Genomic DNA, 24,805 nt, shown 5'->3' on the forward strand with positions numbered 1-24,805 from the left:
TAACTTTTGAAAATGTATTTCTAAGTGCAAGTTTGTGAAAATGATACCGTTATTGTCTCGGTGTAAACTACAAAAACGTGAATTTGAGAAAACGGTGCAATCATGTGCATGCATATTACGTGTGCCAGTCTAAGAACGTAGTATTTCTTTACAAAGTGACATCGCCAACTACTGGCCTGGCATGAATAATACAGCGTTTTTAGTCGTTTTCGCGGATCCGTGTGAACGGGATTGTCTATGGTGCCCTCTGTACACAAAAAACGTAAAGGAAAAAGGAAAATTCCCGTTTCTAGTACATCGTTGTCATGTAAATGTACCCTGAGCTGTGCTCCTGTTTTTTGTTCAGTTAGTGTGTCTATTTAAGCCCTCAGTTCTTTCTGTTCATTCTTCACTGTCATCTTTACTTAAGTTCAGTGCATGTTAACTTACTCCAGCTCCTGAATGTTCCTGAATGATTCTATTTATTTGAATCTTTCTGTGTAAAGCATGTTGGACTACTGCATTACATTGTGAATATACCCACTCAGCATCTTTAGAGCAGACCTTCAAATCTCATTCACAAGAAGATATGTCCTGTTTATCTGCTTAACAAAAGCTCTTCCTTTCTCGCTTGGATGACTTGGCTTGTTGTAATCATTAGCAGACGTCCGAAAATCTCTACCACATTTCCTTGTTTTTGATTTCGAGAGAAGCCTTTGAGTGTTTAATGCTAAGCCAAACAGCGACACACACTCCAGACAGAAACAAAATGCAAATGAAAACGCTCAAGTGGGTCGACCGGAAACATGCATGTCTGGAATTGTTTTCTTCTGTTCCCTTATAGTATATTATGCCATCCTGCATGGATTTTGGCTTACTGTGGCTTTGTCCTAAACCACATTAAAGTTCCCATATGCTACACTTATATAAAAATTGTAAAAGCAAGGTTCGCAGCGATGCTATAGAGGAACAATTTTTGGTTCCTCAAAGAACTTTTCAGTGATCAGTTCTTAAAAGAACCATTTTTTTTCTTAGTGAAGAACATTTGAATAATCTAAACAACGTTTTCCACTATAAAGAACCATTTGTGAATTGGTAAGATTCCATGGATGTTAAAGGTTCTTAATGGAACCATTGATGCCAATAAGGAACTTTTATTTTTAAAAGTATACAAATATAAATATAAATGAGCAAAACTGCTCCCCTAAAATAAATCTGTTTTGTAAAATGTGCTGTTGTCAGTTCAAACAGCATTTTCATATCAGCATGTCACTGGGGGGTGATAACCTTTTGACCTGTTTTTGGAAAATATGCCAGATATGCGAGTGTTATCTGTGAGTATTTTGACTAACAATTGTTTTCACACAATTTTAGCTCAACCCTTAAACCTCTTTAAAATGTAAAATATATATGGAAATGGAAAGAAATGGGGAAAAAAGTTGTGTATTAACAAATGAAGCCTTTACTCTAAAATACTGCCCACATATGAACAATAACAGCATTATAGTAGACTGACAACTGAAACCATTTTTGAAACAAAAAATATAATTGTCTGATTTTCTTTTTCTAGTTGTTACAGATGCTTTGTGGATTGATGTAACTGTAGCATTACTGAGCATGCAATACTTTGACTTTTCCAGTAGTCCAAATATAGATGTTTGTAACAATATGCATATTTACATATGTACAAGGCCCAAGGTGTATGAGTAATGATAACAAATAATCAGAAGTAAATCTTAAGTCTGTTTCCTCTGCTGTTGGAAACATCGTCTGGTGATGTCATGTTGTGGTCTTCCCACAGCGTGAAGGCAGTCTGTTTCACCGTTTGCTGTCTTCTCAGAGTCCGTTCGACTTGAGAATCAGTTAGAAGGCAGTGGAGAGGTGTGAGCCAAGCGCTTTCCGTCGGTCAGTCTGGTCTACAAAAGATGAGAAAGAAGGAAGTATATGAGCACATATGCATTATAGTTATTTTTCAGAATGTTAACGATCTGAATGCTGAGAGTACTGAGTAGTTTGACAAGATGTTGAGTATACAGTGTGTGTGTGTGTGTGTGTGTGTGTGTGTGTGTGTGTGTGTGTGTGTGTGTGTGTGTGTGTGTGTGTGTGTGTGTGTGTGTGTGTGTGTGTGTGTGTGTGTGTGTGTGTGTGTGTGTGTGTGTGTGTGTGTGTGTGTGTGTGTGTGTGTGTCAGTTTATCATTCTTATAATAATTCATTCTCTAGACTAGAGGCTTGTTTGTCGTTTCATTTTTTGTCAGCCAAAAATAGTTTATTTCAAATACCCCATTCAATATTTTCATTTAATTTAATGCTTTTTGTGTTTTATTTTGATTATTTTCATTTTAAAATTATTTATATTTATTTTACATTTTAATAACTTAGTTAATTATTAGCTTTTCATCAAGAACATTCACTGAACGTCCTGCAGTTCCCCAGTTTATGTCAAAATGTTCAACCAAGGTTTTTTTTTTTTTTTCATCAATTGCTTGCAATATACAAGATGTTTAATGTCCTTCCAAGGCCATCTGACCTCTACTGATCTCAATTGATTGTGTGCTGAAGATAATATCTGAAATGATGTACATTAAAGTAATAGCTCAATTAAAAATGAACATTCTGTCAACATTTACTCACCCTCAAGTTGTTCCAAAACCTGAAGGAATTTCTTTCTTCTGCTGAACACAAAAGAAGATATTTTGAAGAATGTTCATAACCAGACAGTGGATGGGCCCCATTCAATATACAAAAAATACCGTGGAAGTCTATAAAGACCATCAACTCTTTGGTTACCGACATTCTTCAAAATATTTTTGTTTGTGTTCAGCAGAAGAAAGAAATCCATACATGTTTGAAACAACTTGAGGGTAAGTAAATGTTCACAGAAATAAATAAATAAATTAAGTGAACTATTCCTTTAGCATTACCCAAAGTCCATTACTTATGTCAAATACCAAACCAAGTATCATATTTCTATTCTAAGTATTGGGGGATGTATATACGTATTCATTTATTTTTATTGTCAATTTTGACGTTGATGCAAAATCAAGCAAGGACTTAAAAATCAAATACTTACATGCTTCCTCTTGGATTTCAAAGTTTTCGACAACTTGTAATCTGTGAAGACAAATTTTGATATTCCTTTGCTATATGCTTAGATTTGACATATTAGGTAATAGGTCATACAAAGCATTCAAATATATACAGTGTGTATGACAACATTAAAACATATTGTACAGCAAAATTAGGTAAGATAAAACACCAAGTTACCCCCAGTCCGATGGCATTCTTGTTCTGTGAAGCTGGCGTTGCAGCTTCTGTTGTGGAAACAGAATTACAGATGAAATTACATGCATGAATGATGTCACACATTCAACAAATACTCTTTTCTTTTTCTACTTCTTGCTTTTTGTTACTCTTTTTAAAACCAGTTACAGTTTAAGTGTGAGGTTTGATGTACGTAAACATAGCTGACCTAATGATGATGAATGTAAGATATGAGAAAAATCCTTCACAGTTTGTTTGTTTCAAGCTATTTCTGGCTCCAGTTTTCATTTTTAACAAGACTGGTGACATTTCACGCTACAAACACTTACCACTGGCAAAAGATCTAGACAACTAATATAATAAAATGTGTTATTCATTTTTTTATTATTATTTAGTATTACAATGTAACATCTTAATGGCTGTCAATGGAGAATAATGCTTTTTCTGCCAGATGGTGAAGTTACAATATCTACCAGCTGGGTCAGTGTGTGTATACTTAGTGTGCATGACAACATGACAAAAGATTATTAAAACATAATGATTTAAAATGTACTTTAAAGTAAAACTTGTTACAAAACATAGTCATTAAAGTGTACTTTCTATGTACGCATAAGTGGCCTTTTATTTCATTAACATTATCTATAAAGTTAAAAATATATATAGGCCTATACACTTTTAGGATTTGAAGTACACAACAAGAACGCATTCTACAGAATTAAGTGCACTTCTTTTTCACAAGGGATCCTATTCCAAAGTGGGAAAAGATTGTTTATTTCGATTAGGATACGAATCTTTTAAGTCAAAATTCACAGTCAGACTTGAAGCGCAACACCTCTATAATCTATAGAGAACTTCAGTAATGTGATAATAGCATCATGTGGTACTGCTTTTCGTCTGCGTGTACTAGCATATATTGCTATAGTACCTTCTAGTATGCTAAATAACTGACTTATGGCTGTGTCTGAAATCACATACTCTTAGTATGCGAAAAACAGTATGTAAAGAAGTACGTCCAAAATCACAGTACTCATAAAAGAGTAAGCAAAATGTATCCGGATGACCTACTACTTCCGGCAAGATACTGAAGTGTGCATACGATGGACACTTTACTATCCCATGAGGCCACGGGAGAGGATTTGTAACTGAAGCTGGTAGATCACATTTAGTGCTGGGTAAGTTACTGTAAAAAAGTAATTCATTACTATCTACTAATTACAACATTGTTTATTGTTTATTGTCCATATCAAACTTGACCAGTTGAACAATAAAAGAATAGACATGAAACTGCTCTTTAAATTCTTTCAAATAAATAATATTCAAATTGCATAAAAGACCAAACTATTTAAAGGGAGAATGTTACATTAAAAACGTACATTTAAACATTAAACTTTAAATTTCAATGTAAAATCCACTATTGTTTTACATAGAATTGTTCTGTAGTCTTATACAGTATTTAATACAATTACATCAGAAGTAACTAATTAAATTACAGAAAAATTAAGAGATATACCTTACTTTACTTTTTCAAGGGGAAAGTAATTAAATTACATTCATTAATTATTTAGCAATGCATTAAACCCAACACTGGTCACATGATAATGGCAACATGGCCAATGTACATCCGGTTTACATTCATGATCCCACAGACATTCATACTATATAGACTACTAGAGCATATGAGTTTTTTTTTAGAGCATTCAAAGTACTTTTTCAAAATAAGTACCTACTCAAGAGAGTATACCATTTCGGACGCATCCCCCCTCCCCCAACAACCTGGAGCAATTGTTCAGAGTCTGGTACACATTTAGCCAAAGATACTTTGTTTAATTGTTGCAAAAAATTAAATTTAAAAGGATTAAGGGCGCTGTAAATAGTCAGCGTTAGACACACACACACCATCACAAATCAATACCAGATTGCGGTGAAGCACATTGGGCTTACTTTCATCGTGAAGCAATGAAATATAGAATATAGCCAAGAATATATTCTATCAGAATATAGCCAAGTCTTTGAAATAACTTGAAAATGTGTTTGTCACTACCTGTCATCAAAATACGTCAACAAAAGCACCAGAACAAGTGACTTTATCCATGTAAAATGCTGCTGACAATCAGTCATGAAGGACAATACTTTGCCTGTCTGACCTTTTGGAAACTTATAACAAATTATGTACATAAAAGCTTTGGACCCAAATAAAAATGCTTTAATGGCATTTATGGAGGAATGGCATACCTTTCTCTCTAGGAGGCAGTAGGCAGTGAGAAGGAAAAGAAATCCTCCACAGATGGAGACCACAATGAAGCCCAGTCTGTAGAAATCATCGCTGGAGGACCCCTGAGGAGCTTGCCTGGATAATCCCGCCACAACCTCTTTCAAAGGACAAACATGTGGCTTTAATCATTGCTGGAGGGGTGTGTGTGTGTGTGTGTGTGTGTGTGTGTGTGTGTGTGTGCATGTGTGTGTGTGTGTGTTTGAAAATCATCTGTCTTGCCTACAGCTTCACTAGTGTACTGTACCTGTTTCTTTTTCATGTAGACGAATGTGTGTGTGTGTGTGTGTGTGTGTGCAATCACCTGTGCTAGTGGTTAGCGGTGTCTCAGTAGGAGGTACATTGATGTTGTACTCTTGCTCGCAGGTCCAGTTAACAGGAGCGTTAGTGGATGTGATGAGGTGCAAGTAGAGGGACAGAACCTCCTCGACTCTTTGAAGTGCCTGGACTGGAGTCTCATTGTACTGTCTCTCGAATGCTACAGTGTCCTCCTGCAGAGAGTCAGAGTGAAAGAAAAACCCACAAATAAATGCTGAGAGATGGTGTTCAACTGTAATTTAACGATGTGGATCTTAAAGGGATAGTTCACATAAAAATGTCAATTCTGTCATCATCTAAACTCAACCTCATGTTGCTCTGAAACCACGATTTTCTCTTTTTTTAAGAGACACAAAGCTCTCAAGCTTCAAAAAGAACACACTTGTACCATCAAAGTATCATAAATGTGGTCCATCCCTTGTGAAAAAGAAGTGTGTTTACTTGAATTGAATGTGCACTTTTTAGTGTAATTCAAATCTTAAGTGTACTTTTAAAAAACTATACTTGCAGATTATATATTAATGAAAAAGATCATTTTAAGTGTTCTTAAAGAGAGTATTCACTTTCATGACAGTTTTTAAACACTCTTAAGTACTCTTCATGTCAAATTAATAATATTTTTGTCCTACTTTAAAGTACACTTATTTTGATATGTTGACTACCGAATTAAACACATGTAAAGTTTTATTTCATATTACCTGTAAAGTTCATATTATTTTAAATAAACATTATTCTAACAAATGTGCACTTATTGAAATACTTGACAATAGTTTCAATATAAATTACAAGTTAAAGTATATTTCAGCACATTCAGCAGTAAAATTTCAAAGTCAGATATTTCAGTCAATATGAGCAATTATGAGATTACAAATAAAGATGTTCTTAAGACACTCAAGTGTTTCAAAAAAATCTCTTAAGTTCAGCTAACTGATTTTAATATGATTGAAATTATAATACATTTTTATTGAATTGCAATTAACGTGCATTTAAGTGTCTAAAAATATTACATTCAGTTTGCACATAAGTATATATTTTTTAAATATAACTATTGTATCCCTAATAAGTACTCTTTTTAAAACTATATCTGTACTTCCTTTGCATGAGGGATATGACTCGTTTGAGGAGCAGAAATTAAATTAAAAGTCATTGTTCAGTAAATATCTTGACATCCTTGATATATCTTGAGTATTATCGACTACTTTTATGGTGGTTGTGTTCTTTTTGAAGCTTGAATGTTGAAAGTGCATGGAAAAGACCTTGCATTGTCTTCCACAAAAGCTTTGGATCAACATGGGTGGGTAAATGTTCACATTTATTTTTTGTGAATAATATATTTTTAAATAAAATAGTTTAAAAATATAAAATAATTTGTTCAATAATATATTTACTACAAATATATATGTATCATTATCATAGTGTGCATTATACACAACCATTCAAAAGTTTTTATTTTTCATTTTTTTATGTTTTTGAAGTCTCTTATGATCGCCAAAGCTGAATTTAAACATGAAAAAAAACGTTTTAAGTTAAATTTGTCAAGTGCATAGCAGGTTTATAAATTGTCAATATGTTTCTCCTTTGATCTGAAGGGGGAATCCCTGATAAAATGTTGGAAATGCATCTCAGAAGCTCACGCAAGTTAAATCAAGTATTTCTTAGTCAAGTCAAGACAAGTTTTTCAAATTGTTTTTCAGTATTATCTTCAGCAAAACTAGAGATAAACGTTTCCTTAAGTGTAGTTGGAATGGATCCCATAAACTACATGCCATGAGAAATTGTATTTTGATGAAGAGGGTGCTGAAAAAGTAATGACATTGTCAATAAATCACTTTCAATTATTTTTGAAAGTGAAAGTACACTTTCATTGTCAATTATTATCAGCTTCTTATTGGGAATAAAATAAAAAATTCGGTTGAAAGCAGGTACAGAGGCTGTAACAATGCTTTTTTCACATTACAACTATAACAAAGTGACAGCATGACTTCTTTTTACTTTTTGTACTTGAAACCACGTTTCTCACGCACTGATGATATACGACACCAGCTGCCAGATGGAAAAATTCTCAAACTGGATTTGAAGAAATATTTTTTTAAATAAATGAAAATGACTACAATTGTGACAGGGTTGTAATTAAACCAATTAACAATGCTCAACTATCTTTATAAGCTATAAGATGATATAACAAATGAAACAAATATATCCTCAGACATCTTTACATAGGACTTCTAAGGGTTTTACTGGAGATCTCTGGCTCTCACGACAAGAACATATGATGAGTGCAGGTTTGATCAAAGATATGGACCAAAATGTGTGCTTGAGTGATGTCTCTGAATACATTTCATCAAAGAGTGGATCAGTTTTAGCTTTTCATATCGCAACATTATATAGAAAACACAACCAACTCCAGACTGCTACATTTGAAATGTGACCCCTGAGACTAAACTTAAATATACATACAAACACTCTTGAAGTGCTTCTGCGATTTATGTTATTCCAATGTGCAGACCAAAATCAAGAAAACCTGCCATATCAGACTGCCAATTGAAATAACCCTTCAAGATTCTGTCTTGCAATCTAACAAAATAAGATGGTGAAAAATTAGTTAATGCAATGGGCAAAATGAACCACCAGTGAACGATACTTTTTTCACAGTGTCTTTGTTACACGTTCATGTAGTTACTGTAGTAATAACTATAAATTATGCATAATTGCATCAACTAACCCTAAACCAAACCCCAATCCTAACCCTATAGTAAGTACATGTGGTTAATAATTATTACACTGTACTTAAATGCATAAATACTCTGTAACATGGATACCTTAAAATAAAGTGTAACCCAAATATTTTTTATCATTAATTAATCTTGCTTGGTAAATGTTAAGTTCTACAGCCTACCAATAGATTTTTAATGTTGGATTCCATGTGTTAAAAAGTTGCACAGTAACCATACTTTTTAAATGCAGTAAAAAGGGAATAACACTTTACACGAAGATTATATACGTTTAACAATTGTTAATGCATTGAACAATAGCCTTATTTTATAGCATTCATTAAAAATTCTGTCATTAATCACTCACCCTCATATTGTTCCAACCCCTGTAAGACCTTCGTTCATCTTCGGAACACAAATTAAGATATTTTTTATGAAATCCGAGAGCTTTCTGATCCCTCCATAGACAGCAACGTCATTGCAAATTTCAAGGCCCAGAAAGGTAGTAAAGACATCATAAAATAGTCCATGTGACTACAGTGGTTCAACTGTAATGTTATGAAGCGACGAGAATACTTTTTGTGCGCAAAACCCCCCTAAAATAACGACTTTATTCAACAATCTCTTAAACGTCATTTTCCTACACTGTTGACGTAGGGTAAATAGTGCAGTGCTTCTGGGTTCTACGTCAGAACGCTGTCTCCCTATTGGCCAGCTCCTGCATCAGCATCATACGCATGTGTCATGGTGCTCACGTGACCAGCGTCAGCCAATAGTGAGGCGGCATCCTGTCGTAGAAAATGGAACTGCTGTACTGTGTCTACTACGCGAATAGCGTAGGAGATCTGACACAGATGAGAAGAAATTGTTGAATAAAGTTGGGGGGTTTTTTGTTGTTGTTTTTAGCGCACAAAAAGTATTCTCGTCGCTTCATAACATTACATTTGAACCACTGGAGTCACATGTCTGTCTATGGAGGGATCAGAAAGCTCTCGGATTTAATCAAAAACATCTTCATTTGTGTTCCGAAGATGAACGAAGGTCTTACAGGTTGGGAACGACAAGAGGGTGACGGAAATTACGGAATTTCAATTTTTTGGTGGACTAACCCTTTAATGCAACTCAGAGGTGGCACGAATGTATCTACACTGCAATTACAATTGCATACATAATATTATGAGATTTTTTTAAATATAAAATTTTTAATAAGAAATATTGAATAATACTTATATAATGTAAATGTAACTAAGTTGGTGGCAAGTCCGTGTCTTAATAAGTGAGTCATTGAATTAATCATTTAACCGATTCTTTCAAAACGGTTGATTAATTTAGGAACAAATGGGTCACTGAATCATTGACTCATCTGATTCCGTCAAAAAGTAATGTGGCTTTGCTTGGAACTATTTTTATCTGAACCTAAATTGTAAGTTACTTACTGATTTTTTTTTAAAACAGTTCAATAACTATTTCATATCAAATTTTCAACTATGGTGATATTTGAACAAGACGAACACTGCAACTAAGTAGCGCAGTAATATACACTGAACAAAATTATAAACGCAACATTTTTGTTTTTGCTCCCGTTTTTCGTGAGATGAACTCAAATATCTAAGACTTTTTCTATGCACACAAAAGGCCTATTTCTCTCAAATATTGTTCACAAATCTGTCTTAATCTGTGTTAGTGAGCACTTCTCCTTTGCAGAGATAATCCATCCCCCTCACAGGTGTGGCATATCAAGATGCTGATTAGACAGCTTGATTATTGCACAGGTGTGCCTTAGGCTGGCCACAATAAAAGGCCACTCTAAAATGTGCAGTTTTATCACACAGCTCAATGTCACAGATGTCGCAAGTTTTGAGGGAGCGTGCAATTGGCATGCTGACTGCAGGAATGTCCACCAGAGCTGTTGCCCGCGAACTGAATGATCATTTCTCTACCATAAGCTGTCTCCAAAGCAGTTTTAGAGAATTTGGCAGTACATCCAACCGGTCTCACAAACACAGACCATGTGTAACCACACCAGCCCAGGATCTTCACCTCCAAGATCGTCTGAGACCAGCCACCTGGACAGCTGCTGCAACAATCGGTTTGCATAACCAAAGAATTTCTTCACAAACTGTCAGAAACCGTCTCAGGTAAGCTCATCTGCATGCTCGTCATCCTGATCGGGGTTCTCGACTTGACTGCAGTTCCGCCGTAACCGACTTGAGTGGGCAAATGGCATTTTGAATACACAGAGATACCATGACGAGATCCTGAGGCCCATTGTTGTGCCATTCATCCACGACCATCACCTCATGTTGCAGCATGATAATGCACGGCCCCATGTTGCAAGGATCTGTACACAATTCCTTGAAGCTGAAAACATCCCAGTTCTTGCATGGCCAGCATACTCACTGGACATGCTCTGGATCGGCGTATACGACAGCGTGTTTCAGGTCCTGCCAATTTCCAGCAACTTCGCACAGTCATGAAGAGGAGTGGACAAACATTCCACAGGCCACAATCAACAACCTGATCAATTCTATGCGAAGGAGATGTGTTGCACTGCGTGTTGTTTAATTTTACACGCCAATCAATAACAGACTCAAGATGCTGCCAGTTGCATTTGTATGAAGTGAGAGTCCATGGTGTGATTAATGAGACGCCAGTTTAAATTAGCGCCAGTTTCAGTTACCAGATGGATGACTGATGTATGGTGAGTAGTAGAAAATATCAGACCTCTAAATGCAGTGATGAACCAATCAGAATGGAGTATTCCAGAGAGCTGTGTAGTATGTTAACTACATCATAAAAATAAAGGTTCTAAAAGGTTTTTTTGCCGTATCTCTCACAGAGGAGCGGAAGCATAAAATGAGGAGCGATGACAGTGGAGATCGAGAGAGGCCAGGCCTGGATTTTATTTAATGTTTTGTTGTATTATGTGTGGCGGCAGTCGACCGTTCGGGACTGCCGTCTTTACTTTTGTTTTTGTATTTATTTATTTATTATTAAAATTGTTTAAATGTTCCCACCTCCTTCTTCCCGCAACATCTAACCTCGTTACACTAGTGCCGAAACCCGGGAGGAAGGAGGAACACTCTGTCGGAGAGCCCTCGCTGCTGATGAGGATCGTGATTCTGAGGAGTTCGGGCTGCACGAAGGAGCGATGACCGCCAATGGCTGCCCGAGACGATGGTGCTGGAGCGATGGAAAACAAGTGGGACAGAGAGCTCGCTGCCGTGGTCCTAGTTCAAGGAGGGGTGGCTGCCGTCCGAGAGGGAGCGGAGGAGTCACTCCCATTCGCCATCAGCCGGAGCCTGTTGCCGTTGGCCATGATGGGGGCGGATCAGGGAACGGGGGACACGCTGCCAGCTGCCCTCGACGGGAGGACCCATCGCCATTCGCCAGAAGGCGGAGGAGCGTCGAGCCGTCCCCCAACGGATGTCCAGTACCATCGCATGGCACCCCGAGTGAGTCTCTCAGCTGGTTGAGGACTGAGCGGCAGTGTGTCCGCGAACCGGGCCAAGATTTTTTTTTCAATTCAATTCTCTTCTCTCCTCTCCCTCGTCTCTTTCGCTCCTGATGCTTCCGGGGGGGGGGGGGGGGGGGCGCTATCACGGGTGTACCCTCCGGCCTGTGAGGGGCGATGGGGGTATGTGGTGAGCAGGACAAGGTAGAGGGCGCAAGGCCGATGCCGTGATTACTGATGAGCGACACCTGCGCGACGCACCGGTCTCGTATCTCTCACGGAGAAGCAGAAGCATAAAAGGAGGAGCGACGACAGTGGAGATCGAGAGAGGCCAGGCCTGGATTTTATTTGATGTTTTTGTATTATGTGTGGTGGTAGTCGACCGTGAGGGACGACTTTGTATTTGTATTTGTTTTTTTTATTTGATCATTTATTACTAAAATTGTTTAAATGTTCACCGGTTCCCGCCTCCTTCTTCCCGCAACATCTAACCTCATTACAGTTACCAAAAGAATAGTTGTGTTTTTTTCATTTCTTGACGATTATTAACTAATTTTAAAGTAGACTAGAGAACCTTGTTAAGACGTTTTGTCCCTGGTATCAAGATATGTGAGTGTGAGTGCAAACACCTCCAGTTCTTCATTCAGTAAAGGTATGCAGTGTTGGGAGTAGATGTTGAGAATGAGGTTCTGTATGGAGACCACTGCTTGAGCACTTCCTGAGCCCCGCATGTATTTGAAGTGGACGTTGAACAGTTCAAGCACCCTTGGCAAAGTAGCCTTCACATAACACACGACGCTCTAAAAAACAAAGAAGGAGAATGAGTAAGAAACAGGTTGACGACAACTGGAGAATAAAATCTGGCACATTAGCTTGTGTACTTAACTTTGCTTTCAAAAGAGATAAAGCAGCTGACTTTGGTTTTGCTGGAGAAATCAACGTTTACTTTTGTGGGTAATTTTCTGTAATATGGGCAGTAGCGGTTCCTGGCTGTAAATTTAGGTCAGGCAGATTCTGGATCTTAGCAAGTTTATGATAAACATTTTGTAAGCTTTATATTCTAATCACTGAACACATAAACAGTTTTGGGAGAAATCTAATGTCCTTGCGTTATTCAGCCTGAGGGTGGCGCACTAATGATGATTGACATACTTTAATGCACTGGACTAACACATAGAATGCCATCTTAGAATTGCCTTAATATAGTATTTATTGCCTCCGAATTATGTTTTAGTATGCTGCAAGTTGTGTGGGAATAATAAAGTCATGTCTATTCTCAGAACAAACATAAAACAAACACAACAGAACTACTGTATATCAAGGCTATTCACATGAGCACGCTCTGTAGAAAAAGATCAACACCTATTTCATCATTGCAACTTTGGTCCTGCCCACTGGCGTGTTAGTGAGATGACAAGGAGAGAAGAGCGATACAGGATCAATGGACTAAAAATAAGGATCCTAATGCTAGTGGTCATTTATTTTCAACTTGTAAATGTCTCAGTTTTGCACTATTTGTTTGTTCAGTCCATTTTACTGTGGATTCTTTGGTAAATCAGTCTCAATTTTGGAGCAGGCTTTGCAAACAGACTTTACAATATGAACTTGACAGTATTGCCACAGCATGTAAGTAACCGTGTTAATTCTAATGCCTGATCTGTGACCAGTGATTTCTGATATGTAATGATTCATGTACAGTCAGACATTTTTTGTCGATGTGTCAGTAAATCAAACCAAACACTAAAAGGGCAACTTCACATTGTTTCGCTAGAGCTATCAATCAAACACCACGAGTTTATCAGTTACTGAGTTCTGGATTTGCACCAAAACTCCAGTCATAATCTATGAATCTCTTATTTAAATAATTGTTGCACCATGGTTTGCACAGTTAGTTATGATGAAAGCATTTGATAGAGAGCCGAAATCGAGTTGCAATGATGAGATCACTGCATTCATGCTCTCAACATGTCTGTGATTAGCTATAATATGGATCACTGCAACCTTTCATGCTATAGATCTAAAAATAATACTATAATCAACACTTTTCTCAATTAGTTAATCTTGAGAGCTGTATTAGTAAAAACACACTAAACGTTTTTGAGAGATTTCCACATGTAATACTTATTTCATATGCAAAGATGTTAGCCAGTCACAGCACTGGGTGTTTACATTGAAGTCTCAGAGCAGACACGCCCCTTTAAAATCAGAGGGCTAAAACCAGGGTAGGAAAAATGTCTTTGATTTTTATATTTACACATTTTTTGTGCACCCCTGGAACATTATAAGTGCACCCCAGAAAACAATAAAAAAACAATAAAACAATGCAGTTCATGACCTCTTTAAAACAGAAATTCCGAAAAATATTTTTTGCAGAATGCTGAATACATTTACAATTTATTATTAATTTAGTGTATATAGAGGTCTATGTTTGGATATATATTTTAGTGGGACCTTCCCCATCTGCCTTTACAGACAATCCAGGGCTGAATATGGGTAACACTTTACAATAAGTTTTCCATTTGTTAACATTAGTTTGACAAATGGAAGGATGCAGACTCTGAACTGGGGCGCAGATTTTTGTACTTACATCAACACAAAAAATTGTTAGGTACAATGCTCAATGCATTGTGTTCATGTTGTATTGCACAATACCTTTTGAGCTATTGAGGTGGAATACAGGTAAGTTTAGGGACAGGTTTGATGGGTTTAAGGGTGGGTTAAGGGGTTCAACAGTGTAATTATGTAAATAATACAACAATAAATTACAGCTGTTTACATGCAGGTACTTTTTAACTAGAAGTACAAAGAGTTAAAAGTAAAAATCTTAACATCATTTTGTATCAAATGATTACTTTAAATGTTACATAGTAGTTAAAGACACTTAATATAAAGTAGGTCCTCAACATTTGAACATTGAACATTTAGAATGTATATGTTAATACTATTATTTTATGGACCTTAATGTGTGCAATGTGAAAATCAGTGTGTTAACAGTATTTTTATTAACTAATGTTCAAAAAGATTAATAAAAACTGTACTAAATGTAGTTCTCTTACGAGAGGTTCTCTCGTACTGCGTAATATCTTACGCTGTATCTGCGGAGGGGGCCAGCTGCTCTATCCTGGCGTTGGACAGCGTGGACTGGGCGAGCTCTGCGGATCTCCCCTCCGCTCCGGCGCGTCGCCGGGAGAGCGGGCCAGCATCGAGACTGAACTCATGCGTCTGCTCTCACAGGCCGTGGCGAGCCTCAGCCTCGAATGGGGGCGCAGCCTGCGCACAACAGACTGGACGGATGTTTCCTGAGAAAGGGCCGCGCTCCACCGACGTACAGGCCTGCGCCTTTTCTTCCTGAACTTCAAGGAAAAGTCGCAAAGTCCTGGAGCGCCCCACTCTCCGCCAGAGTGCGCACCTCTGTCTCCCCAGCATTCTCCGAAGTGGACGGTGCTAAAGACAGAGGATATCTCTCTCTTCCCCCAATGGAAGCAGCCGTAGCAGCCCACCTTTGCCCGCCCTCGGCTGGACGCCGAGCAAAGACAGCGCTGCCTTCAAAAAGCTTGCCGCGCCACCTCCGCTATGCACGGTCGCGCTTACGCCGCTGCCGGGCAAGCTGTATCGGCACTGCACTCCATGGCCATCTTGCAAATCTTCCATGCCGACCTCCTCTGCAAAATGGACGAGGAAGGGCCAGAAGCTATCAGCGTGCCGGATCTGGAAATCCGCTGCACAGGCCATGGGGCGGACGATGGCCTCTCTCACCATTGCTGAGAGACACTTGTGGCTGACGTTATCGGAGATGCCGGACTCGGAGCGCTCTGTGTTCCTCGACGCGCCCGTCTCACCAACAAACTATTTGGATCTGCCGTCAAAGATCTCGTGGACAGATTCGCTGAGGCCCAGAAAACGTCGCAGGCTATGAAGCACTTCCTCCCGAAGCGCTCTAGATCCGCAGCAGGCCGCCCGACGCAGCCGTCAGTTCGAAGCTCACAGCCGCAGCCTCCACCCGCCGCTGCTTCACAGCGCCGCCAGGCCCGGGACCAGAGACCCCGCTCTCGCTCTTCTAGCCTCCACCCCCCTCCGCGTGAGCCCCGGGCAAGTATTGAAGTCAAGCCCGAGGCCTCAAAGCCTTCCTAGCACTACTGTTCCAGTGTATTTTGCAGCCAACAAGCCGGTAACACCACCCGCTTGCCTGCACACAAACGCCGTTTTTACGGCGACCCAGATAAATCTCAGAAAGAGTGTAATTTGTGGTATTCTGGCCACGGCCGATGGTGTTATAAGTGTAATAAAAATGCCCACGAATCAGTGTTCATTACTACACACAAGCACAGCCCGCAAAAGTACAGGGCTCGCACAAATAAAATAGACTCATGTCGATTGTGCATTAAACGTAGTGAATGTGCCCACAACCCAGTGCCCACAAACACTACAGTATACATGTCAAGCAGTTTCTGTAAAAACGAAACCAACGCACATTCAGTCAGCTCAGGCAGACGGTGTTTTGAGTGTAGTAAATGTGCCCGCTGTTACGCGCCCACATTCACTCACAGACATGTTAAAACCCATGAGTTTCACCCCGCTCATTTCCATGTCGCAAATTACCATAGAGAAATCAAGCGCGGCCAGACCGCCCGCTATGATCAGCACGCTCCCCGCCTCAGATGCTGCAAGCACAGTGTTCAATTTACAACACACCGGGGCTCTGCGGCCACCACTCAGTTGCGGCCAGAGCCAAGATCTCATTTTACCCCTAGCCATTCATGCAAATGCGTGGGCAAAACTTCCCAGGGTATCAGAATGGGTGTTGAATACAATAGAGAGAGGCTATTCGCTACAGTTCGCTAGACGCCCCTGCAGTTACACGGCGCGGGTCGAAACTACGGTAAAAAGTGAAGTAGCTCATCTACTTTGAGCCGAGATAGCGAAACTATTGAGCAAAGGGGCCATAGAGCCTTTATCTCAAGCTCAGAGCGAAGGGGGTCTATACAGCAGATATTTTCTGGTACCGAAAAAAGACGGGGGTCTCAGACCCATTCTAGATCTGAGACAGCTGAACAAAGTGCTTGTGAAACGCCAGTTCAGAATGCTCACGAATCGCGCAGATTTGCCAAGGGGACTGGTTTCTGTCAATAGATCTGAAAGACGCGTATTTTCAAATACAAATAGCGTCACGTCACAGGCGATTCTTGAGATTCGCTTTCGAGGGCCAGGCACAGTCCTGCCGTTCGGCCTGTCCCTGGCACCTGTACATTTACGAAGTGCATGGACGCGGCTCTCTCACCCCTGAAACTTCGGGGCATGCAAGTATTGAACTACTTGGACGATTGGCTGATTCTAGCTCGATCACACTCAGAGCTCATAGAACACAGGACCATATTACTCGAACACCTCGAGAATCTAGGTCTCACAGTCAATTGGGCGAAAAATTTGCTGTCTCCCAGTCAGAGAATATCTTTTCCGGGCACAGAGCTGCACCTGTCGCCGGAGCGCAGACTGAACATACAGTGCGCCGCGAAATCCTTCTGCTGCGGCACTATAGTCCCGCTCGAAAGGTTTCAGAAAGTGCTGGGTCTCATGCCCTAAGCATCCTCAGTACTCCAGCTGGGTCTGCTTCGCATGCGCCCGCTGCAGTGGCTAAAAGCGCGAGTACCGCCTCGGGCGTGGGCCTCTGGTATGTTTCGCCTCAAGGTCGATCAGAAATGCGTCCTAGCCTTGAAACCGTGGAAAGCAACCGACTGGTACCAGTCGGGTGTAAACCTGGGAACTCCCTCGAGTGTAAAGGTGGTGTCCTCGGATGCCTCCACCTCGGGATGGGGAGCGCTGCTCGAGGGCAGACCGTTCTTTGGCAAATGGTCAGAACGAGAGAAGCTCCTACACATAAACTGTCTGGAAATGATGGCAGTGGACAACGCGCTGAAGCGTTTTTGTCCCCAGATAAAGGGTCACCACGTCTTGGTCCGTTCGGACAACATGTCAGTGGTGGCCTATATCAATCGCCAGGGTGGCATCAGGTTCCGAAACCTTCACAGGCTGACGGAACGCCTCCTGATCTGGGCTCAGCACAATAGGCTCTCACTAAGAGCAGCACACGTGCCTAGTCAGCTCAATCTGGGATCAGACAGACTGTACAGAAACAATATTCCAGCAGGGGAATGGTCTCTGCATCCGCAGACGGTCCTGCTGCTGTGGGAGACATTCGGCATAACGCAGGTAGACCTGTTCGCGTCCCAAGAAAACGCTCATTGTCCGAAGTTTTTCTTCTAGAGCAGAGATGCGCTGGCCCACGTCTGGCCCCGCTGCCCGCTCTATGCTTTTCCCCCCGTCTCGCTCCTGCCTCAGGTGTTGGACTGAATCAGGTAAAACGGATGCTCAGTGCTGCTTGTGGCTCCGCTCTGGAAAAACCAGGCCTGGTTTCCAGTTCTGATGCAGCTGACCAGCACTGCCCCATGGCCGATACCGTTGAGGAAAGACCTCCTCTCCCAGGCCAAGGGCTCGATTTGGCATCCTCGCCTGGAGCCGTGGTCCCTACATGCATGGGCCATCAACGGGTACCCGTTAACCTCCCGAAAGGAGTGTTAAACACGATCAAGCAGGCTAGAGCGCCGTCTACTAGGCGACTCTACTCCTCAAAATGGTCTGTGTTCTCTGGCTGATGCGATGCTCAAGGCCTTTCACCCCCAGACTGTGGAGTTACGTAAGTGCTCTCCTTCCTTCAAGAGCTATTGGATAAGGGCAGAACCCCATCCACGCTCAAGGTTTATGTGGCGGCCATAGCAGCATTTACTAAACCAGCTACTGGCCTATCACTGGGGAAGGACGATCTGGTCATCCGCTTCCTTAAAGGAGCTCAGAGGCTAAACCCTCCCAGACCCCCTTCAGTCCCCATGTGGGACCTTTCTACGGTGTTGGAAGCCATGACAGGTGCCCCGTTCGAGCCAATCCATCTGTCAGACATGAAACATTTGTCATACAAGGCAGCGTTTTTGGTGGCTCTGGCTTCAGTGAAGCGTGTAGGGGATTTACAAGCACTCTCAGTGAGCGCGACGTGTATGGAGTTTGGGCCAAATTACTAGAAAGTCATACTCAAACCCAGGCACGGATACGTGCCTAAGTCCCTCAGCACACCATTCAGGGCTCAGGTTATCTCCCTGTCTGCCCTGCCGGTGTACAACGAGGAAGAGGATGCGGGCTTCCTTTGCCCTGTCAGGGCATTAAGAGCTTACGTGTCCCGCTCGTCTGTTTTCAGACAGACTGAGCAGTTCTTCGTTTCATTCAGCGTGCCAAGGGGCTGGCCGCTTCGAAACAGAGCCTATCCAGGTGGAAAGTTGATGCCATAGCATTGGCTTACACTTCCAAGGGCCTGCAGTGTCCATTGGGTATCAGAGCGCACTCCACTAGAGGCATGGCCTCGTCGTGGGCGTGATTCAGCGTGATTACCTTGCAGGATATATGTATGGCGGCTGGCTGGTCCTCGCCGTCTACATTTATAAGGTTTTATAACCTAGAGGTTCCCGCCTTACAGGCTAAACTTTTGTCAGTCTAAAAATCAATACTGTCTGCCCCGTTGCTTCGGCGCAGAATACTGGAACCGCTTGAGCATCGCTCGCTGATTGATAAAATTACAGGGGCATTTAATAAGACCCATAATGTAAATTATATCAGGCCGAATATATTTTCACCCTGACTGGGTGGGACACTGTTGATGTGATTAGCTCCTTCAGGATGCTACTTGTGGAGAATGACGCTTTCAGCCTCTCTTCTCAGACTCTCTGTGAGTCCCTGGTGATTAAGCACTGTATGTACCCCGGGCACCTACCCTTGGGAACTTTAGTGTGGATCCCAGCACGCACAGCGTTTTGCATAGTGTTCCCCTAGCGTAAGATATAACGCAGTACGAGAGAACCTCTCGTAAGAGAACGTACTCGGTTACTACCGTAACCTCGGTTCTCTCTAGAAGAGGGAACGAGTACTGCGTATCTTTGCCGTGCCTGCAACACGCTGGTTCGCTTCAGCGATGAAAACCAGATTGTATCAGCCATCGAGCTGTATTTATAGGCCCAGACCACGCCCATGACGCAGTGGGCGCAGTGGGCCTCTCTCGATAGGCTCCTTCAGTTGCCGCTGGACAGCCAATAGGCACGCAAGTCTCCTCGCCTATGTCTCAATGTCTGCCTTGCTGCTGCAACTGGTTTTACATTAATTCAAAATTAAGGATAATTTTTGGCTTCAATATCTCGTGGAAAAGAGGTTTTCCCCTAGCGTAAGATATTGCGCAGTACTCGTTCCCTCTTCTAGAGAGAACCGAGGTTACGTTAGTAACGTTCTTATTGTTTGTTAACGTTAACTAATGGGACCTTTTTGTAAAGTGTTACTGTCAGTGTTAGGGAAACTTTCCTCAGGCTGAAAGAAAATGTTTATTCATGCCTGTACAGTAGAGAGTGCAGCTCAAACAAACCTTTCAAAAAGTAACTCAGATATTTTGTTGTAAATGTTAAAGTACTTTGTTCCTTTACTAGTTACTTGAAAATAGTTATCTGATTACGTAACTCGTATTACTTGTAACGCGTTACTCTTAACACTGATTACTGTAATATGGTCCTATTGAATATGCTTTAGATTTAAGAAACTAAACCAAAGTTCAGAAGTTTCAACTGTCTACAGAATAAAAAGACTGTTACATACAAAATGGTACCAACAGAAACATCAAAGATCTACATCAAAATGCATGCTGAATACAACCATGTCATGGATGCCACGATGGAAATCTCATCTATGAGTGATGACACTTTGGAGTGAGCATCTAATCTAAAACACACCTCCAACTTTGCTTCATTTCCAAGGGCAGCTTCGAAACAGACGATTTTGGAATATAATCTTGTATTATGGAAAGAGCACAAACCTGTTTTTAAACATTGTTTTAAAAGTAGAGCAAGACAATGTGTTAAAGACGCTCTTACCAGGTGTTTTCTCTCAATGAATGAATATGTGATTGAACAGCCAGTCCGCAACTGGTTACTGATCTGAAGAGTAAAAAGACATGAGACGAAAAGTTAGGAGACATTGCTAGGCTTTGAGCTGACACTTCTAAAAAAAAAAAAAATTCAAAGGATGACCCCTTGAAGCTTTATTGAGATGTTATTCCTCACCAGTTGTTTTAGTTGAAGCAGGTGGTCCATGGTTATGGCATGTTTGCAAGGACCAGGGATGTCCATCATGGAGAGGGGAACACACAGTAGTATGAGAACACACACATTCTTCCCCTATAGTGAAGAGCAAAGAAAACTAAAAGTGATCAAAAGTGACAGTAAAGACATTTATAATGTTACAAAAGATTATATTTCAAATAAATGCGTTTCTTTTGAACTTTCTATTTACACAACTGTTTTCAACATTGACAATAATAATAAATGTTTCTTGAGGAGCAAATCAGCATAGAATGATTTCTGAAAGATCATGGGACACTGAAGACTGGGTTAATGATGCTGGAAACTCATCTTTGTATCACAGAATTAAATTACATTTTAAAATATTTTTAAATAAGAAACACATATTTCATATACATATATACTGTCATGAAAGCTTTTTCTTGCAAGTTGAGCTCATTGTTGGAAAATAAAAATGAAAAATGTGTCTTTTTTGCCAGGTATACTGGCAGCTGTCTTCCCTTACTAAAAACATTTCTTTCCTTCTTTCTTTCTTTCTTTCTTTCTTTCTTTCTTTCTTTCTTTCTTTCTTTCTTTCTTTCTTTCTTTCTTTCTTTCGTTGGTAACATTTTATTTTACAGTGTCCTTGTTACATATGTTACATATGTTACATAGTTACCATAGTAACAACAGTAAATTATGCATAATTGCATGCAACTAACCCTCAACCAAATACTAATCCTACCCAAACCCTATAGTGAGTACATGTAGTTACTTAATATTACTCCGTAATTAAATATATAATTACAATGTAACAATGACACCTTAAAATAAAGTGTAACCCTTTCTTTCTTTCTTTCTGTCAGCACTGGATCCTGATGCTTTTGACATTTCTGCGTCTGTTCCATTTTTTAAAAAGTTCTTTTGAAAGTTCTTTTTATTTGACGCAGTGAATGTCATCATTGTAACAGCCAGCATACACTAAACAATAACATGTGTTCAATCCTTATCAAGATTCATCTGCAGAGATTGATTTAACCACAATACAGTCACGTTTCTGCCAATTAATACAAAAAAAGGAACTTATCTTAAGCTATAAACTGATTTTGACAGTAACAATCTACACACACACACACAATGCAAACTGCTGTAAAAAGAACTCAATTGTTCAATTTAAAAAAAAGTGTCTTTTGTCCTTTTAAAGATGTTTTAGCTATTTTGAATTGGAGGTGTGAATATCTATTGATAATGCAGATGTACCATATCAGTGGATGTGGTGACGTAAATGAATGAATGTGAACATTTCTCCAAAAGAAGAATCGTTGAGAATATGTTAGACATCCTGGAGTAAAGAAATGCATAAATACTACCACTTCATCCCCCCTAAATCATCTAAACAAAGTCTAAATACTTGTACTTCAGAAAATAAAAAGTGTAGTAAAAACATAGTTGATGTATTATTCAAAATCAAATCAATAATAGAGGTGTTTCCAGCTTTTAAAAAGACCACATGAGGTCCGCTGATGACCTTCAAGCCTACCTTAGTTGTGTAGAAGTGAAGGAGTGTAGGGTTGTTCATCTGGCTCATGGATCCAGCAGGAGAAGATTACAATCCTCAATTAGATGCATTTGAGCAGATCCAGGTGATTTTTTGCTGTGCAGAGTTGAAGCAGAATGGCAGAAATGCTCATAAAGGAATCGATCCACCATATAAATTAAAGCACGCTCACCCAGACATTGAATTTAATGCACATTCTTGTTAAGCAGGGCACAACTTGTGTCTGAATTTTCTCACAGGAACTCTCTCTTTCCCTTCCCTTCACCCCCTCCTTGTCTTTTTCATTAACTTCTTCTCCGCCTTTTCATGCCCACACCTCTCTCTCCTCTTTTTTTCTTGCATTTTCATGTTTCATAATGGCTTTATGAAAGCAAGGTTTCCTGCTCACGTGTCTTTTTAAATTTAAATACTTGGCATCTCTATGTATTAAACATGACACAAGCATTTATTTCATTTCAGCCTCAGGATCTTTCTCTATCCTTCCCACAAACCCCGTTATGACTCACCCATCTACCTGTTTGTGGTCTGTTTTCACACCATTTTTTTTTCTTTTGGTATGCTGATGCTCAGATGTTCTCCATGTTTCTGGGATGGATTTGTACCTTCTGAAGCATGCTGAGAGACATCTTAACATGTTAAATGTCAGAGCAAAAGTCATTGCTCTCAAGAGAGGGGAAAAGACGATGTTCACCACAGGCTTGGACAAGATTAAAGAACAAGGTGTCACTCACAAATTCTGGTATTTCCAGGGCTCCATAAGACATGAAAGAACAACTGTTTTCCTATGAATTGGTGATGTTAAATGTTGACTGCAAATATGATTTACTGTATGTTCTGTCATGCTGTCATTGCCAACACACACGATGAAGACAATAGGAGATTTCCAAAATATAAATTCTTTATTATTAAACAAAACTAAACATTCAGGAGATCACTTAATGTTAAAGAGTAACTGAAACATATATATATATATATATATATATATATATATATATATATATATATATATATGAGGAAACTAGATGAGGAACAGATGAACATAATAAAAAAAAAATCACTAAGTAACCGTACAAACAAACTAGCAAAATGGATCCAGGGCTTAGCAGTCCGAGATGGTGGGAGCGAGGACATCAGTGGAGCAGAAAGATGGAGCAAAACCACACATAATGCAACCACACAGAATCAACAAAGACTAACTGAAACACAAGTTGAATACATGCTTGATAAATACAGAGGAAACTAAATGAGGAACAGGTGAACATAATCAAATAATCAATAAGTAACTATAGAAACAAACTAGCTAAATGCATCCAGGGCTCGGCAGAACGAGCTAGTGGGAGCGAGGACAACGGTGCACCAAAGGAGGTGCAGAGGAGCTGAAAGGAGCAAGAGGAGGTGTCTGAGAACCTGGATGGAATCTGAAGAAGAGGAGGAATTAGGAGGCTAGAGCCAGCAGTGATGAAGGAGCTTGGGATCTGGGCGAATCCAACGGCAACAAAGGAGCTTGGGAGCTAGGCGGAACCAGTGCTGACAAAGGAGACAAGGGTCTGGATGGGACCAGTGGAGACTGGAGGCATTTAGAACTCGCATAGTCAATGTCATCATCTATTCCCATAGGGACCAGATCCAGCAACCCTTCCTCAGCGGGGCTCCACTCCATGCCATTGATTTCCCCTGACACTCTGGAACCTGTAGCCATCTTTCATACCAGTTCACTCAGCAAATGGCTTCGGGACAAATATTGCGCATGGCATATACTTTGGCTCAGGATCTGGATCTGCGGTGAGCTCTAGCCCATATTCTGTGGAGTGCGCGGTATGAGGATGGATGGGCCTTGGGTCCGGGGTGTGCAGGATGGTCGGGTAGCTGGTAAATTTATCCTCCACCTCACCCACTGTGAGACACTCTTTGCGGGAACCAGTTCCACAAAATCTTTAAACGTTCCTTGAGGACCATAAGGAGACAGGGGGACTAGTTGTTTAACATTATCATTTAAGATCATTTCATTTTAAACAAATTGAAATCCCCTCACAGATGACTACCTCATAAATGAAAACAAAACAACAACATAAAGTCCCAGGCCTGGTCCTCTCTTGTCCTTCACTCTCATCACT

General features: G+C 40.3%; 1 protein-coding gene across 2 annotated transcripts; it reads right to left on the reverse strand.

The window, feature by feature from the left end:
- Nucleotides 1-1,421: 1,421 nt before the first annotated feature.
- csf1b (colony stimulating factor 1b (macrophage)) lies at nucleotides 1,422-23,031 on the reverse strand. 2 transcript variants are annotated; one of them, XM_077224537.1, is made up of 9 exons: nucleotides 22,674-23,031; nucleotides 21,137-21,250; nucleotides 20,948-21,010; nucleotides 12,623-12,793; nucleotides 5,815-6,001; nucleotides 5,474-5,610; nucleotides 3,245-3,291; nucleotides 3,051-3,091; nucleotides 1,422-1,895 (listed from the first exon to the last, which is right to left on the reverse strand). In XM_077224537.1, the coding sequence occupies exons 1-9, from the start codon at nucleotides 22,719-22,721 to the stop codon at nucleotides 1,843-1,845; spliced, it is 861 nt and encodes a 286-aa protein (XP_077080652.1). In that variant the 5' UTR covers nucleotides 22,722-23,031; the 3' UTR covers nucleotides 1,422-1,842. The 2 variants fall into 2 exon arrangements, with proteins under 2 accessions (XP_077080652.1, XP_077080653.1); XM_077224538.1 differs by lacking the exon at nucleotides 12,623-12,793 and having other exon boundaries at nucleotides 22,674-22,999.
- Between the last annotated feature and the right edge of the window lie 1,774 nt (nucleotides 23,032-24,805).

Source organism: Siphateles boraxobius, unplaced genomic scaffold (genome assembly GCF_051911475.1).
Source record: "Siphateles boraxobius isolate OS27281-9 unplaced genomic scaffold, OSU_SipBor_1 9, whole genome shotgun sequence".
NCBI classification, from domain to species: domain Eukaryota; kingdom Metazoa; phylum Chordata; class Actinopteri; order Cypriniformes; family Leuciscidae; genus Siphateles; species Siphateles boraxobius.

Coding starts and splice junctions, on each gene's coding strand:
- csf1b (XM_077224537.1), bottom strand. CDS start 22,721: ATGAGCCAGATGAACAACCCTACACTCCTTCACTTCTACACAACTAAG. Junction 21,011..21,136: donor TGCTTCAACTAAAACAACTG/GTGAGGAATAAC, acceptor TTTACTCTTCAG/ATCAGTAACCAGTTGCGGAC. Junction 3,292..5,473: donor ACTGCCTCCTAGAGAGAAAG/GTATGCCATTCC, acceptor TTTCCACAACAG/AAGCTGCAACGCCAGCTTCA.